The sequence below is a fragment of the Polypterus senegalus genome, chromosome 1 (genome assembly GCF_016835505.1).
Source record: "Polypterus senegalus isolate Bchr_013 chromosome 1, ASM1683550v1, whole genome shotgun sequence".
In the NCBI taxonomy this organism is placed as follows: Eukaryota; Metazoa; Chordata; class Cladistia; order Polypteriformes; family Polypteridae; genus Polypterus; species Polypterus senegalus.
Window position 1 is genome coordinate 319,194,699 of NC_053154.1, and position 19,323 is coordinate 319,214,021.

Genomic DNA, 19,323 nt, shown 5'->3' on the forward strand with positions numbered 1-19,323 from the left:
TTTAGGTGAGTGTATATGTGGATGTATGTGTATATATGTATATATATATATATGTATGTATATATGTGTGTGTGTGTATATGTGTATATATATATATATATATATATATATATATATATATATATATATATATATATATATATATATATATATATATATATATGTATGGATATGTATTGTCATGCACACGCGAGTAGGGGACCACGGACGGACCTTAATACGTTCGGGAAGACATTCGCCAGCAGGGCGTGGCGTGGTACTAACCTTTCTCCTTTTATTTCTTACAGAAGAAAAGACGCACCACCGCCATAAGCCTCCCTCCTACAGCTTCCCGCAATACGCTACTTCCGCCCTTCCTCCGTCCACTACTCATGACGTCATTAATCCCATCTTCCACCACGGCTCTTTCCCAGCATTCCTCCACTTATGGCCCCTCCTCCATAAATTGTCCGCCGACGACATCTGTTGTTGTCATGCACTCTGGAATATTTTTTCATGTACATTGACCTGTTTATTATTATTGTGGATGATAATTCAGTATATTGGGCCGGAAACCCCAAACCTTTATGCTGTCTCTTGATTTCTCTTTTATAGTGGCGTAGTCGTATGCAGGATATTCAGTCCGAAACAATGTCAGAAGGACAGGACCTGAACACTGTGCTGCAAGGTATGAACGCACAGATCCAGTCCCTGCAGCAAGTACAAGCCGTGACCAACCGGGAGTTGGAGGAGACGAAGGCCAGGTTGGCCGCTGCACAGAGGGTAAGACCCGATTCACCTTGACCGACGCCTCCGCCTCTTGTGCCCTTATCAGACGCGGATGACGTTGAGTCGTATTTGGGCATTTTTGAAAGGATGGCCACCCAGAATCAGGGGCAGTGGTCTGAGTGGGCGTCCATCCTGGCACCCTACCTGAAGGGACCCGCTCAGCGGGCTTATTACGACCTCCCCAAGGAGGAGGCCGCAGACTACGACCTCCTAAAACAGGAGATCCTGGCACGCTACGGCATCACGCCGGGCCAGCAGGCGAGTGAGTGGAGGAACTGGCAGTTCGACCCAGACAAGCCGGCCCGGGCACAGGCCTTCGACTTCTAGGGGCAAAATGGGGCGGTGGCTACGGCCCAAGGGTCCCCAAGCCCAGAAGGTGGTGGAGCAGGTGGCCTGTGAGTGCCTGGTAAATGCGATGCCCAGTTCTCTTGCCCAGCAGGTCCGGCACCATCCTTACAAGGACATGCAGGGCCTCCTGGAAGTCGTCGAGCATCAGCTCGCAGTCCTCTGAGCCAGGGGGTCGGAAAGGCAAGCTCGCGGGAACCGACAGGGACGTGCCGCCACCCCCGAGCCCACTCGACGCGATGCGGAAGCGCCGCAGAAACCCAAAGAAACGCTGGCCTCCCCGCGCTGTTACAAGTGTGGTGAGACCGGCCACCTGCTGCCTACCTGTCCGCTGAACACGGAGCCAATGGACTGCACTTGGGTTACGACAAAAAGGTACTGTGCCGCATCCCTTGGCAAGTCCTAATATGGGAGTGGTGTTACTAAATGGGCACTCGGTGGTGGCTTTGTTTGACTCCGGCAGCAACATAACCATTGTCGCTCACCGTTATGTTTTACCGCGACAGTGGCTAAGCCAACATCTGCAAGTCACTTGTGTACATGGGGAGACCAGGTCTTATCGTTCCGCAAAGTGCTACATCGCCTGGAAGGGGGAGTTGACTCGCTGGGCGGTCGCTGTGTTACCCGAACCCCCCTATCCGGTGATCTTGGGACAGGACTGGTCACACAAAAACTGCAGTAAAGTGCACACCGCTCCCGGGGCCTCCTTGGGTCTGGTTATGAAGGGGTGAGGCGCCCTTCCCGCGGACCCCACACCGTGCTCTCGGGCAGAGCCTAATGGCGCAGACACACAGGGGGACTCTTCTCCGGTGACAGACCCTGACCCGGAAGTATCCACCGGGGAGGGTACAAGCCAGGGTACTCTTCCTGTCACCAGCTCACAAGGCCCTTTGAATAGTCTGGTTCACCAGTTTCAATCCACGCCTGCCTCATTCAAAAGAGAACAGTGGAATGATGATTCCCTGCGGTTTGCCTGGAATGCTATTGTTGTCCCCGGCAGCTCACAGGCTGACTATTCCATACCACGCAAGCCCTTTTTTTTATAGGAAAATGATCTGTTGTATCGGGTTGCGACCCACGAGGGCGAGGTGCGGAAGTTGCTGCTAGTTCCGCGTACCTTCCGGTGGGAGATATGCAAACTAGCTCATGCTCACCTCTTAGGCGCCTACCTCGGGGCCGAGAAGACTTTGGAGAGGATAAAGCTCTGATTTTACTGGCCCAGGATCAATGAGGAGGTCCGGCGTTTCTGTCAATCCTATCCGGAGTGTCAGATTTGCCAGATTCCTAGGAGGGACCGTGCTCCTCTCGTTCCCATCCTGCTGATCGATGTTCCCTTCGACAGAATATAGGTGGATTTAGTAGGACCCCTGGAACCCTCAAATCGTGGCCATAAATATATAATGGTCATGGTGGATTACGCAACCTGATACCCAGAGGTGATTCCTCTGCGCTCCGCTAACACTAAAAACATCGCAAGGGAATTAGTCAACCTATTTTCTAGGGTGGGTATACCCAGAGAAGTCCTCACGGACCAGTGTACACCCTTCACCTCGGATACGTTCAGGGAGGTTGCCAGATTACTCCGTATTAAGCACCTGAAGACGTCTGTCTATCACCCGCAAACAGACGGGTTGGTAGAACGTTTCAACCAGACTCTTAAACAGATGCTACGCAAGGTAGAAAATGAGGACGGTAGAAACTGGGACCAACTCCTACCACTCGTGCTTTTTGCATACCGGGAGGTACCCCAGGCTTCTATGGGTTTCTCCCCTTTTGAGTTGTTATATGGACGACAACCCCGAGGACTTTTGGATATACTAAAAGAAGGTTGGGAGGCTGAGGCCCTTCTACCAATATACGGGAGTATGTGGCGCAACTGCGCGACAGGCTCAATAAAATCAGGCCACTCCTAAAAGACCATGTGACTCGTGCGCAGGCAGCGCAAGCCCGGTGTTACAATCATAACTCAGTCCTCCGGGAGTTCCGCCCGGGGGATCGAGTGATGGTACTCATTCCTACCTCCCATTCTAAACTACTGGCTCACTGGCAAGGACCCTACGAGGTTAAGGAAAGAAAGGGACTCGTCGACTATTTGGTTAAACAACCCAATCGTCGGCCGAGTGAGAGGATCTACCATGTAAATTTATTAAAACCTTGGAAAGACAGGGAGGAGTCTTCCAACACTCGTAGATCCCTCTCCCTATTTACATGCACGTCTGCCCTTAACCTCGGTGACGAGCTGATACCCCTACAGCGGCAGGAGTTAACCCACACGATCCTGGCCATCCCCGAAGTAGTGAGCGAGTCACCGGGCCGGACTTCGCTGATTGAGCACGACATAGTCACGGCACCCGAAGTAATCGTCCGGGAGAGGCCCTATAGACTCCCGGAGGCAAAACGCGCCGAAGTGGAACTTGAGGTTCAACAGATTTTGGACATGGATGTTGTTGAAGAGAGCCATAGTCCTTGGTCCAGTCCTATTGTCCTCGTTTCTAAGCCTGACGGCTCCTGGAGGTTCTGTAACGACTTCAGATGTCTAAACCAGGTCTCCAAATTCGATGCCTACCCGATGCCCCGGATAGATGACCTTCTTGAGCGCCTGGGTACGGCTCGATACTTGACTACCCTTGATATGACAAAAGGGTATTGGCAAATTCCCTTAACGGCATCTGCCAAGGAGAAAACTGCCTTCAGTAACCCTAGCGGACATTGGCAATACAAGGTCCTCCCATTTCGACTGCACGGGGCCCCAGTGACCTTTCAACGTCTGGTGGATAGAGTGGTAAAACCCCACCAGTCCTATAGTGCCGCCTACCTGGATGACGTAGTCATCTATTCCGGCACCAGGAAGGAACATCTATTGCAGGTCTCCGCTGTCCTTGCGACACTAGCAAAGGCCGGCCTCCGCATAAACCCCCGTAAGTGCTTCTTTGGTCTAAAGGAGGCCAAGTATTTAGGCTACCTAGTGGGACGGGGACAGTTGAAGCCACAAGTTCAAAAATTAAAGACATCCTGGAATGGCCCCGTCCGAATACCAAGAGACAGGTGCAGGCTTTCTTGGGGCTAGTGGGGTACTACCCCGGTTCGTAACCCCGTTTCTCTGAAAGGGCAGCACCCTCGCTCCTTTATGCGTGGTATGGAACGACAAGGAGGAACATGACTTGAAAAAGGCCCTAACATCGGCACCGGTATTGAGGACACCTGATTTTGGTCTTCCTTTTATTCTCCAGACCGATGCTTCGGTCACAGGCCTGGGCGCCGTGTTGAGCCAAAGCGTCGATGGCGTCGAGCACCCCGTGATGTACCTGAGCCGGAAACTGTTGGACCAGGAGACCAGGTACGTGGCAGTGGAGAGGGAAGCCTTGGCCATTAAGTGGGTGGTGACGCATCTCCGTTACTACCTGTTGGGTCACGAATTCACTCCGGTGACCGATCACGCTGCTCTTCAGTGGATGTCCCTACACAAGGAGTCAAATCCCCGAGTCACCAGGTGGTTTCTGGATTTACAGCCATACAAGTTCGCCGTCACTTATCATCGTGGCAACCTTCAGGCCAATGCCGATGCCCTCTCTCGTATTCATGACCTCTCGGTTAGGTCCGCCCGACCTGACGGTTCTGGGCTGGGGGCGGCTTAGTCATGTCACGCACATGTGAGTAGGGGACATCGGAAAGACATTCGCCAGCAGGGAGTGGCGGGAAAAGAAGAAGAAAAGACGCACCGCCCCCATAAGCATCCCTCATTCAACTACCCGCAGTACGCTACTTCCGCCCTTCCTCCGTCCACTACTCATGACGTCATCAATCCCATCTTCCACCACGGCTCCTTCCCAGCATTCCTCCACTTCCGGCCCCTCCTCCATAAAATGTCCGCCGACGCCATCTGTTGTTGTCATGCACTCTGGAATATTTTTTCATGTACATTGACATGTTTATACATATTCAGTATACGGGGCCAGAAACCCCAAACCTTTATGCTGTCTCTTGATTTCTCTTTTACAGTATATACAGGTATATATGTTTATATGTGTATATATATATATATATATATAAACTGCTCAAAAAAATTAAAGGAACACTTTGAAAACACATCAGATCTCAATGGGAAAAAGAAATCCTCCTGGATATCTATACTGATATAGACTGGGTAATGTGTTAGGAACGAAAGGATGCCACATCGTTTGATGGAAATGAAAATGATCAACCTACAGAGCCCTGAATTCAAAGACGCCCCAAAAATCAGAGTGAAAAAATTATGTGGCAGGCTAGTCCATTTTGCCAAAATTTAATTGCAGCAACTCAAAATTGTACGCAGCACTTTGTATGGCCCCTGTGTTCTTGTATCCATGCCTGACAACATCGGTGCATGCTTCTAATGAGACGACAGATGGTGTTGTGGGAGATCTCCTCCCAGATCTCGACCAGGGCATCACTGAGCTCCTGGACAGTCTGAGGTGCAACCTGGTGGCATTGGATGGACCAAAACATAATGTCCCAGAGGTGTTCTATTGGATTTAGGTCAGGAAAGTGTGGTGGCCAGTCAATGGTATCAATTCCTTCATCCTCCAGGAACTGCCTGCATACTCTCACCACATGAGGCTAGGAATTGTCGTGCACCAGGAGCCATTGTACCAGCATAGGGTCTGACAATGGGTCCAAGGATTTCATCCTGATACCTAATGGCAGTCAAGGTGCCTTTGTCAAGCCTGTAGCGGTCTGTGTGACCCTCCATGGATATGCCTCCCCAGACAATCATTAACCCACCACCAAACTGCTCATGCTGAATGATGTTACAGGCAGCATAATGTTCTCCATGGCTTCTCCAGACCCTTTCACTTCTGTCACGTGCTCAGGGTGAACATTCTCTCATCTGTGAAAAGCACAGGGCACCAGTGGTGCATCTGCCAATTCTGGTATTCTATGGCGAATGCCAATCGAGCTGCATGCTGCTGGGCAGTGAGCTCAGGGCCCATTAGAGGACATGGGGCCCTTGGGTCACCCTCATGAAGTCTTTCTGGTTGTTTGGTCAGAGACATTCACACCAGTGGCCTGTTGGAGGTCATTTTGTAGGGCTCTGACAGTGCTCATCCTGTTCTGCTTTTCCCAAAGGAGCAGATACCGGTCCTGCTAATGGGTTAAGAACCTTCTATGGCCCTGTCTAGCTCTTCTACAGTAACTGCTTGTCTCCTGGAATCTCCTCCATGCCCGTGAGACTGTCCTAGAAGACGCAGCAAACCTTCTGGCAATGGTACATATTGATGTGCCATTCCGGAGAAGTTGGACTACCTGTGCAACTTCTGTAGGGTCCAGGTATCGCCTCATGATACCAGTAGTGACACTGACTGTAGCCAAATGTGAAACTAGTGAAAAAACAGTCAGAAAAGATGAGAAGGGAAAAATGTTAGTGGCCTCCACCTGTTAAACTATTCCTGTTTTGGGGGTCCATCTCATTGTTGCCCCTCTACTGCACCTGTTGTTAATTTCATTAACACCAAAGCAGCTGAAACTGATTAACAACCCTCTCTGCTACTTAACTAACCAGATCAGTATCCCAGAAATTTCATTGACTTGATGCTATACTCTCATTAAAAAGTGTTCCTTTAATTTTTTGAGCAGTATATATATATATGACAGCAACACTCATCACTCACCACAGTGACAAAACAATTACATGTTACGTTATTTTCAAAATATTTCCTTTTCTTTTTCATTACTTCTTTAACACATTACTTCTCCGCTGTGATGCGCAGGTATTTTGCTAGTTTTAAATAAAATGGGATAACATTTAATAGCTTCTAGTCTTTAAGGATTTCCTCAGTGTGCCATGACCTTTAAAACAATGTGTCACTGATTGAAATATGTACTAATTAACTTCTTTAAGCACTCTTAAGGAAAAATTTATCTTGTCCTGGCTGTTGTTACTTTGCTTCAAAGGCAATGCCAAAAGGGGAGAAAAATTTATTAAATTGTGTCCCAAATAAAAAAACTTTATTTTTTAAATTAAATACATAAAAAATACAAAAGATAAAAAATTCAAAATTCTCAAAAAATTCCAAAAAATTGAGTAAAAAATAAAAAATTTACAAAAGAAAACCAAAAATCCAAAAGAAAGAGACCATAAAAAGTCAAGCCTGAAAAACCAAGATAAAAAAACAAGTACAACAGCCAAAGTTGAAAAACCAAAAAGATAATATGAAAATGGGCAAAAGTCTAAATAAAAAAAGCGGAGCTTATCCACTGTACAAAAATCTGACCATGCAGTCTGTTGCATCATCACACTCACAAGTTATGCGTGAGCATGCACACGTGTTAGTTCTGTATCTGATACACAGAAATGCTGTACTTCCAGGAGTTTGCACGTTGCCCCATTCGTTCGAGTGCCCGTTGAGTTTGAGTTCATCTGTTTGATGTAAGGTATACACTGTTGTTAATTATATTAGAAATATAACAATTTTTCTGCAAGTAATGATAAAGCTCTTAGCAATGTTTTACTAACTTGTTCAGGCAACCCTTTATGTCAAAGTGTGTTCAGTTTAAATTTTAAAACTGTATACAGTATGGGCGGAAATGTTGTTTCTTCGTTAATAATATAAGAGCTTCTAGAAAACAGACTTGGTGATCGCTGTTTAAGTAGTGACTTGTTCATATCTGTACAGTGCTAATGCATTTGGTAACTTCTATTCAGTGCCTTTGCCAATGATGGCATGTCATAGCGCTTTGTTAATATCTGCTGCCATCTACTGACCTTTTTGGGTATTACCTGTTTTTAGCATTCTGTGGGCTTTATTTTTTCAGGTTATTTAATGTTATTGTATTTGTTCTGTTTCAGAAACCACATACACATTTATCTACAAGTAAATATTTAGCTTTACAAAGCCATTGCAACGAATCCTTCCTTTGCAACATTCATCAGTTACAGTAATTGAGTCATTCTACTTTAATTCTGGTCTGCTTCATCCTCTTTACCAAGGATTAGTATTTGGTGCCACATACACACCAGTTTGACACACACACTGTTTAATAGCCACTGTAAATGGATAATGGCAAGACATACCTTTAATAGAATAACATTACTTATGCGTAAAGCTAATCTAGAAAAATTACAAATAATATAAAAAATGTTTGCAAACAACAAACAATGTAATTTTGAAAATTGCTAAAAGGATAAAAATTAAAAAAGACTAAAAGACACAAACAGAATCTTAATATAGGCAATTTTCTTGATTTCATCCTTTTTAATCTAAGCAGCACTTTTCTCTCTACAACTTCCAAATCACCCCCTTGATAGTCTCTGTGCCTCCTGGGAGGTTATTTACTTCTTCACTTTTTTTGAAAATGTAATCAAATGAAATGTAAAACATTTAGAACATTTGTTGTGAATTTTAGTTTACACTCACTGCTCCTAATATAACTAATGTTCTATCTGACTGTTCTTTTAATGCTACAACACTGAAAAAAAAATCTCTTAAACCAATCTTTCAATTTCACCATAATATTTCTGTTGTGATGAGTAGCAGGCTTGGGGCATGTGGAGTAAAAGGTAGATACTGCATTTGTATCTTTATGTATCTACCTGTCTATCTATCTATCTACCTGTTTATCTATCTATCAGTATGTTTGTAGAAACTGGAAGAGCTACTGTAAGTCTGAAGAAGAAGAAGAAGAAGACTTGAGTAAAAGCAATGGTAGATAATATGAAAAGAAGAGGTATAACAGCTTAACACACCATAGACTGTAAAAAACACATGAAGAAAAAGTGGGGTGAAACCAACCATTTTTTATAAAACCAGATTTTATGGCGATTAAATGGTTGTTGATTTAGCATAATTCTCACTTACAAAAAAAGGACAAATGTATATACATACTTGTATGATTTTGCAGAATTCAGCACTCCATTTAGGTAGGCTTTGTATGATTTTCCATCTCCTACGATTACAGACAATTCTCCAATTCTCACAAAATTTACACTTGTGGCATCAATTATAGTTGCTACGTAAGTGTCAGTCTGGCCATTAGTGTAATCATTATAGGTTTTGCCAAGAACAGATTGATCAGGAGTTTCATTGGCTATAGAATTAAAGAAAAAAACAAAATCAGTTTAAACAAAATAAGTTCCACCATTTTTTTAAATTTACAACATATCAGAAAGATAATAACAGAACACTCAAATGTAATAAAAATTTGCAGTCAGACAGGAAACTTCTTTAGATAACCATGCGTTTACCTGATTTTAACATTATGTCATTTAGCATATTGGATGGAGCTTTATATACTACTATATTTCACTTGCATATATGTCACCAACAATAGCCTTGTATCTGGTCCCTTTGGTAAATTCACTATTAAACAATGGGCCTTTCTCCAGTCTAAAAATTTTATTTACTGTATTTCTTGTAAGAAGTGTCTGGCTATCTGCATATATGAAGCAGGAAGATGGCTAGCAAACTGTTTCAAGGACCACATTCAATCCGTTAAAATCAAAGACATTATAAAGCTCATTGTAGAACACTTCACGTCCCTTCATGATAGCCGTACTGTTTGTGTTCTTTCACAGGGTTTCAAAGACACTTTTCAAAGAAACCCAGAAGAAGCTAAGCTCATTCTTATCCTGGGTTCACGTATTTCTCCAAGCTGTAAAGACTTTTTAATCTCTCCCTTCACCTTCTTTAATGACAGACATTTCTCACTGACTCTCACTTTTTTTCCTTTTATCGGTCCTTGCTTTGTTGCCTTCTTCACCGTTCTATATATGTTACCAGCTCTTTCTTTTTCAGCTCTACACTTGATGAAGGCTATATAGCTGAAACTTTGTGTCTTTTACCTTCTTTATCCTTCCTTTCAGTATGAAAATAACCCTTAACCTTTTTATTTGTTTGCTGATTCATACTGCTGCAAACCTTCACTAACTCCATGAGCTATATATAACCCTGTGAAACATAATTAATCCAAGAAACAGAAAAATAAAATAAAGATGTGTCATGAATAATTATGCTGTGAGATGATTACTATTTTGAAGAATAAAAAGAATATTTGTTAACATTTTAGCCATGAAAATTCATTTCCATTATTTATCTCCATCACTGGCCATTTCTAATAATTCTAATTCTTTATTTATTTGTCACATACATAGTTATACAGGGCAACACGCAGTGAAACGAATCTTTTCACATACCCCTTGGGGTCAGAGAGCAGGGTCAGCCATTGTACAGCACCCCTGGAGCAATTGAAGGTTAAGGGCCTTGCTGAAGGGCCCAGCAGAGTAGCATCTCTTTTGGCAGTGACAGGGATTCGAATCGGCAACTTTCAGGATGCCAGCGCAGATCCTTAGCCTCAGAGCCACCACGCTGCACACTCTGCCCTTTCTATTCCATGAGTGGAGTAGTTGCAGTTAGTGTCTTAATCAGCAATTCACCAAAGGTCAGAGGGATGAACAGAACTGGAAAGCTTATGACTTCCATCCAACCATTTTAGCCACATGTTGCCTTCATGAAAAATTCTGCAGTTTGCTGACCACAGAACTAAGGTTCTTACAAATATCTTGGTCTCACTCAGCCTGGAATATACTGAAATGTCACAAGAGGGACATTAGCTGGTAAATCACAGACCCCAACTGCCATTATTCTATGATTTCTTCTTCTTCTTTCGGCTGCTCCTGTTAGGGGTCACCACAGCGGATCATCTTCTTCCGTATCTTTCTGTCCTTGTCATCTTGTTCTGTTACTCCCGTCGCCTGCATATCCCCTCTCAGCACATCCATAAACCTTCTTCTTAGGCCTTCTTCTTTTCTTGTTGCCTGGCAGCTCTATACTTAATATCCTTCTCCCAATATACCCAGCATCTGTCCTCTTCACATGTCCAAACCAACACAATCTCACCTCTGTGATTTTGTCTCCCAATTGTTCAACCTGAGTTGACCCTCTAATGTCCTCATTTCTAATCCTGTCCATCCTCTTCACACTCAATGCCAATCTTAGCATCTTTAACTCTGCCACCTCCAGCTCTGTCTCCTTTTTCCGTCTCCAGCCCATATTATATAGCTGGCCTCACTACCGTCCTGTAGACCTTCCCTTTCACTCTTGCTGATATCCGTCTGTCACAAATCACTCTTGACAATCTTCTCCACCCATTCCACATTTTTTTACAATAAGGATGCTTTTAAAATCCAAGATTATGATTAAAGTTTTGAGTTGTTTAAATTTTTAAATTCATATTGGTACTATTTTTCCAATATAAAATTTTCCTATATAACTATTCTGGAGTTATTTTTATTTTTGCGCTAAATGAAGGCTATTTGCTTTAAATAGTAATCTATTTTAGAAGAAGGCAGCAAGAACATGATGGGTGTGGGTACTGGTGGACGTCTGCCAATGTACAGTATTTTACAGCTGTATTTCACAGTTTTTTTAATTTATAATTTCCGTGTTTTAAACTTAGAGTAAATGTCAAAGTAATGCATTCAGTTAAGGCAACTTATTATGCCAGCCAACTGTAGCATCATCTCATTAAGAACAATTACAAGGATTGGAATGATTGATATTATTATGAGTAACTCAACGGGCCGCACATAAACATGTCATGGGCCGTAGTTTGTTCAGCCCTGCTCTACAGCCATCTTGTCTATTCCATGTTTTTGAGGGAGTGCTGTCCAGGGGCTGGGCACCCCACAGGGTGGGTTAGTTAAACAGGAGTACCATGAGGGTCAAGATGTCTGGTGTTTCCAGTAGCAGAAGTTAACAACAAGAAGAAACCTGTGAAAGTATGACTTCTAGGTGGATGTCAGTAAGCTGAAGAACTACATGTGACTCAACAAAAGAGAAGGCAGGAGTTAGAAGCCATGACGATGTGTGTGAAAGGGCATTGCAAAGAGGTGGCCACAAGTTGGCAAGTGCCTGACTGGAGAAGGACCGGCAATCATTCTGAGCGTGTGTAGAGAGGACAATGCAAGGTGTGACATGACTTGTCCTGGTGTCTAGCCATGTATATGTTGTTTGTGAGTGTCGTTCCCCATTACCTAACAGCAGGACATTTGTGTGTTCTGGTGTTAAGCAATAAATACACCCTGCTGTCTGTGGACTTAAACCTGCACATCCCAGGTGGTGTGTCTCTGTGTGTGCCTGTCTCTTCCATTGCTGTGTTTGTTATAATTGTAAAAAATTCAGTTTTAAAAAAGGTGAGATACCGTACTTCTGAACAATGAACAAAAAGTACTCCTGTTATAGCAAGTTTTTTCATGAACTTTGAAAATTGAGTTAGTTGGAGAACTTTGTTGAATTGTCCGCATTTTAAAATCAGCAGAACCAAGGAACTTGTTATTGACTTTCACCATACCAAGTCAAGTCAATGTACAAGAAGTGAATGAAGAGGTGGTCCACTCCTACAAGTACTTGGAGGTCCACATAAATGACAGGTTGGATTGGTCTCAAGAAAACAGAAGAACTATACAAGAAAGGGTAAATTAGGTTCTTTTTCCTTAGAAGACTGTGTTCCTTTAATGTGGGAAGTGACATACTTCACATCTTCTATAACTTTGTGATGGTCAGTGCGAATTTCAATTCTGTGGTGTTCTGGGCTGGTAACATCACTTTAAGAGTGGCTCCTCTGAATCAACAAGCTAATTAAAGGGCAGGCTCAGTTATGGGAAGCACTCTGGACCCCCAGGAGGCAGTTGCAAAGGAGAGAGTTAAAACAAAACTCAGTGTCGTTATGAACAATGCTGCACATCCTGTCTCTGACACACCAACACTGAGGACTTTCAGTCAAAGAATTATTCATCCATGAAACACGTCAGGGTGTCCTTCATTCAAACAGCAATACGCCTGTAGAGCATCTCACTAGGACTGTGACAGCCAAGACAAAACTTTTCTTGTTTTTTAAGTTTTCTTCCTTTTCAATCAGTCTGGAGTGTGCTCAGACCATATTGTGTGTATATATTTTTCATCTATCTATTTATGTATTTATTAAATTAAAGAGCTTCTGGTAAAAGATAACATTTCCACCTGTGGACAAATAAAAATCTATCTATCTATCTATCTATCTATCTATCTATCTATCTATCTATCTATCTATCTATCTATCAAGCAAGACATACAGTATCTTATGACTCAAAATTTATTCAATCTGCGTAAGGAGCTGCTGCAGAGCTGGTCAATCCATTGGGTGACAAATGTGGCCGCCTAGACTGTATCACCCGAGCGGCATGGTTTAACAAAGTTAAGGGGTGCTGTTAAAGTAACACAAGCAGCACATACTCTGGAAATCCTGCTGGCTATGGACACCAAGGGATGCCATTTATTTAACTCAAGCAGCACGAGCTACAGACCTTTAAGTCATCCCCTACCTGTGCTATGGGCACTGAGGAACACTGTTTTGGTAACTCAAGCGGTGTGCTCTCCGGATGCTGAGGGGGGTCCCAGAAACTGCCTAGTGCTCCATATGGACATTGATCAGCACTGAGCTGTTACTATGAGTTAAAATGGTAAAAGCTGTTATTAACGTCAACTGAGTCAAGATATCATGTCCTGAGTTCTGAATGACATGAGCTTCCACAGAGATAAGAAATACATGAGACAGTAATAGGAACCAGGCATAAAATTACTTGCAAATATGGTTAACTATTCTCTTGATATTCTTAAAGTTATTGTTAACCTTTGGTGTTGTCAACTTTAAAGAGATTTATAATATTTCCTCACCTGTGTTTGAAGTGACGATCACTGCATAGTACAGTACTGGACAATCTGAGCTACTAAAGGGACTGAATGTGAACACAACAGTCTGAGAAGTTCTCAATGCTTTATTGAACGCAAAATAAATATTTGACAGATCTGGTGGACCTAAAAAGAGCAAAAAATATAAATTAAAAAGAAACATTTTCAAATAGATGCAGTACCTAAAGATGTTAGAAAACCTACTATGGTAGTATTTTTCCACTGTGGCAAATGGCTGGGTATCCTGCCCAGCTGGGACACCTGGAAGGACCGGGAGAGGGGCAATACCTCCCCGGGGTCACGGGATCAGAGCTTAGAAGCTCATCCCTGTTGGGGTCTGTGGCCACCACCAGGGGGCGCCTGGAGGATCATGGAGTCTTGGAATGCAGCACTTCTGCCACAAATGGAACTGATGCCGGAAGATCATCAAGAAGCACCTGGAGCACATCAGAGAGCCAGAGTTGGGAGGCAGAAGACAGAGCTTGCGATGGGAGGGATGGAGGCAGCAGAAGAGAAGGAAAAGAGATAAAAGAGAAGGGACTGAGAATATTGGTGGTGATTTGTGCACTGTGGACATTGTGTGCAGAACTGTAAAAATAAAACGTTTGTGTTTTGGGACATTTGGTGTCTGTGTCTGTCTGTGTCCGGGGTTCAAGTTCCACACCACACCATACCATTTCCAATACAACATGTAAGTTATATTTTGATGCAATTGTTGTAAATGTTTTTGTTTAGAGTGGTTTTGTGCCGGCTCTAAACAGTACAAGTAAATGTTTAGTGCAAGCTATGTCACATTAAAGGATAGATAACCATTCAAAGTAAAGAGTGAAGATAATTGCAATCTTCTTATTCCTCCATAATGTTTGGTACAAAGACACATTTTTCTTTGATTTCACCCTGTGCTCCATAGTGTAAAATTATAAATCAAACAATTCAGGCATGATTAAAGTGCACATTGAAGACTTTCATTTATGAGGATTTGCATATATTTTGGTCACACCACTTTTCTACATGGTCCTCCCATTTCAGAGCCCTATAATATTTGGGACACAGAAATGACAGGTCTATTAAAGCAGTCGAATTTAGGACTATGTTGCATATCCCTCGCATGCAATGACTGCTTGAAGTTTGCGATTCACAGACATCACCAGGTGCTGAGGGTCTACTCTGGTGATGCTCTGCCAGGCCTTTAATGCAGTCATCTTCAGCTCCTATCTTTCGAAGGGCTTGTCCCCTTAGGTTTTCTCTTCAGCATATGGAAGGCATGCTCAATTGGATTTAAATCGGGTGACTGGCTTGGCCATTCAATTCTCCATTTTTTAGTTTTGAAAAACTCATTTGTTGCCTAAATAAATAAATATTTTGTTATAGGATGACACGCAGTCCAGTGAGTTTGGAGATATTTACTGAAACTTGAGCAGATGTTTCTACGCAACTCAGAATTCATGAATCCACTGCCATCAGCAGTTCCATCATCAAAGAAGAGAAGGGTGCCAGTACCTGTAGCAGTCATACATTCCCAAGCATATGGGGTGGTCTGCTTTGGATCCTGAACAGTTCCTTTACTTCTCCACACTTTAACATTACTTTAATTATGGCTTCATCTTTATCTTCTCTGTCCACAAGACCTTTTCCCAGAATTCTATAGGCTCTTTGAAGAGCTTTTCAACAAACTGTAATCTGGCCATCCTATTTTTGTGGCTAACTAGTGGCTTACATCTTACAGTGTGGCCTTTGTGGCCATTTCTGGTCATGAACTCTTTTGTGGATAGTCGTCTCTAACACATCCACATGTGCCTCCTGAAGACCCCCTGTCTCTGATCTGTCAGACAGGCATTTGGGGTTCTTTCTTTCACATAGTGAGGTTTCTTCTGTCATCAACAGTGCAGGCTTCCTTGGCCTACCAGTCCCTTTGCAATTACTGAGCTCACTAGTGTGGACTTTCTTGTTAATGGTATTCCAGACAGTTGATTAGGTTATACTACATTTTTCCCAATGTCTTGTATGGTTTGACTCTTGGTTTTCAGCCTCAAACTGGTTACTTTGAATTTCATTGGCACAGCTCTTGTACTGATGTTGAACAATGGGAACTCCAGACTCCAAAGAGTAGAATCAAGCCGAGGTATGCTATCAAGTAATGAAACCCACCTGATGAATTATGGTGCCCTGAAATGGGGGACCAAATATAAAAAACTCCATTTCTACTTGATGTGACTGAAATGTTTGCCAATCCCATTAAATGAAAGTCTGCAACATGCACTTTAATCACAATGTCTGAATTGTTTGATTTGTAATTTTAAACTGTGGAGCAGATGTGCTGATGAAGGAAAAATGCGTCATCGTCCCTAGCATTATGGAGGAGACTATAAATGTAACACAGGAAGGGCAATGAAGAGCTTGTGGTTAACAGTTATGTGTCTTGAGGGAAAAAGTAATCTGTTTTGAAAACTGAAGCACAGACCAAGGTAAAGATTTCAGAAGTCAAATGCAAATTCGTTCATTCTTTTGCAGTTCTTTCTTTTTTTTGTAGTATTGTCATATAAGTGTTTAGAAGTTTTTAACAGCATAACTTTATAAGAAAAGCACTTACCTGTGACTCCTGTTTGGCAGTTTAGCACCACAGGAGTACTATTACCACCGCATCCAGCAGTTATTAAAGTAATTGTGTAGTTGGTGAAATACTTTAATCCTTCAATGACATAAAATACATCAGGAGAGTAAAAGCTGTGATTGTTTATATATATTCCTAAATATGATCCATTTGGAGGTTTCCACGTAATATTAAGAACTGAATTATAATCTGGTCCAAAACAAGCTGCATTTATAACCTCTGCAGCATCTGTAAAGCAAAGGACATATGATTATTAGGAGGAGAAGACTCTGAACTGGTAAAAAATAAATCCTTTTAAAAATTAAGGCTTTAATTAAGTTTTTTTCTACCATACTTGTAATGGCTTGAAAAAAAATGGAGGTGAATGGAGAGAAAACCTGATGATTTATGCACTCATTCATCTGTTTTCAAAACTTGTTTAGTCCCAAAGGATGTTTTGACCGGAAAGCCGGAGTCCAGCCTAGCAGCTTTAGGCATGAGATAAAAATGAACCTCGATCAGAATATCATTTGCAGGCACATTAACACAGGGGTTGCCAACTCCGGTCCTGGGGGACCACCGTGGCTGTAGGTTTTCATTCTAACCCTTTTCTTAATGAGTGTTCCATTTTTGTTGCTAGTTAACTTCTTTTAAACTCATTTGAATTGACTTGCTTTTGAAGACTCAGACCCTGTAATTGTTTCCTTTAGTTTAATTAGCAGCCATACAATAATGAATTAAAAAATGAGCCAAAACAACTGGTGTCCATCATACAATATCTGAAAATAAAGATCGTTGAAGGTCTCAGGAATGTTGATCTGCACCGGAACCCAAAACATTTTAACAGTGCTATTAGAAAGAAAAAATCAACAATTTCAGAAATGTCTGATAATGCACCACGAGAGCAGCAACAAGCCAAACAATTAAAGAACGGGTTTAATTAACAAGAATTGGCACCTCACTAAGCAGCTGGTTAGAGTGAAATTGGTTGGAGTTTGAGGCCCTGACTTAGTTGGTCTTCTGTTGGCTCTCTTCACATGACATTTTATTTCTGTTTGGGTGCCATTTAAGGAAAGAAATTAAGCAATTCAGGTGTATGATGAAGAAATTTAGGGGAACAAATCTTAAAAAAGCAATTCAATTAAAATTAATGCACAAAAAGTTAATTAGCTGCACAAACAGGACACTCATTAAAAAAGGGGTTAGAATGAAAACCAGCAGCCACGGTGGTCCTCCAGGACCAGAGTTGGCGACCCCTGCATCAACACACATAAACTCACACTTCATATGCACATCTTTGGGATGCAGAAGAAAAACAGGAGAACACCAGTACAGATATGAAGAAGACTTCAAATTTAATACGGTAGCTGGACTAGGAGTCCTTGGGCTGTGAATCATCACGACTAACTCCTGTATCTCCTGGGTTCAGTAGGTTATAATGAGGTAAGATGTACTGTTGATGCTGTTATGTGCATATTTACATGTAACTTTGACATTTTTAGGAATGCTGAAAAAAGAAATTCATTAAAACTCAATATGTATTTTTCCAGAGAGAAATCACATACAGTTCAGTCAAAATAGAACAAATGCACAATTATGAACATTAAGTTTACAATGAGAAGTCAAACAAAATGACCCGTTTATTGGCTAACTGAACAGATTACAATATGCAAACTTTGAAGGCAACTCAGGCCCCTTCTTCAGGCAGTTTCTAATTACAAATATTTAGCCAATAAAATAAAAATATTATGGAGGGTAAACTTGATATTTTAATTACTTCATTTTTTAATTTGAATTATTATTTCATTATTATTTTTATTACTTTATATTTAACACTTCTTGAACTGTCTACCAAATAAGTCACTTCTGTGAGTGAGAAACCTGTACTCATTTTAACAGTCACTGGATTCTGATGTACTTTTTCTCACAGTTCATTACATTAGATCTGCAGAGTTTCAACTGAAGTATCAAGAAAAATTTGTAAATGCCAAGTTATTAGTCCTTAATAGATATTTATCTTCATGAGTACATTTTGGGTCTTTAATTTGATGCCTGTATTAATGATGCATACTGTATATAGAACCTGTCTGAGCATCTGTAAACTAGATTTCTTGTAAGTTTCAGTGCTGACAAATTTTTAAACTCCACTATCTTATGTTAGAATAAATACAAGATGGCAATGAAAGTACAGGTGCTGGTCATAAAATTAGAATATCATGACAAAGTTGATTTATTTCAGTAATTCCATTCAAAAAGTGAAACTTGTATATTAGATTCATTCATTACACACAGACTGATGTATTTCAATTGTTTATTTCTTTTAATTTTGATGATTATAATTGACAACTAATGAAAGTCCCAAATTCAGTATCTTGGAAAATTAGGATATCAATTAAGACCAATGCAAAAAAAGGATTAAATGTTGGCCAACTGAAAGGTATGAACATGAAAAGTATGAGCATGGATAGCACTCTATATTTAGTTGGGGCTCCTTTGGCCTGGATTACTGCAGCAATGCGGTGTGGTATGGAGTCGATCAGTCTGTGGCACTACTCAGGTGTTATGAGAGCCCATGTTGCTCTGATAGTAGCCTTCAGCTCTTCTGAATTGTTGGGTCTGGCGTATTGTATCTTCCTCTTCACAATACCCCATAGATTTTCTACGGGGTTAAAGTCAGGCGAGTTTGCTGGCCAATCAAGAACAGGGATACCATGGTCCTTAAACCAGGTACTGTGTGCAGGTGCCAGGTCCTATTGGAAAATGAAATCTGCATCTCCATAAAGTTTGTCAGCAGCAGGAAGCATGAAGTGCTCTACAACTTCCTGGTAGACGGCTGCATTGACCTTGGACCTTAGAAAACACAATGGACCAACACCAGCAGATGACATGTCGCCCCAAACCATCACTGACTGTGGAAAT

General features: G+C 42.0%; 1 protein-coding gene across 1 annotated transcript in view; it reads right to left on the reverse strand.

The window, feature by feature from the left end:
* Positions 1–19,323, reverse strand: part of LOC120515652 (receptor-type tyrosine-protein phosphatase eta-like) — a 548,094-nt gene that overhangs the window by 527,674 nt on the left and 1,097 nt on the right. Inside the window, exons 2-4 of the mRNA XM_039736870.1 lie at positions 16,405–16,653; positions 13,800–13,940; positions 8,976–9,177 (exon numbers count right to left, since the gene is read on the reverse strand). Coding sequence (XP_039592804.1) covers positions 8,976–9,177; positions 13,800–13,940; positions 16,405–16,653 — 592 coding nt within the window. The remainder of the gene's footprint in view (positions 1–8,975; positions 9,178–13,799; positions 13,941–16,404; positions 16,654–19,323) is intronic.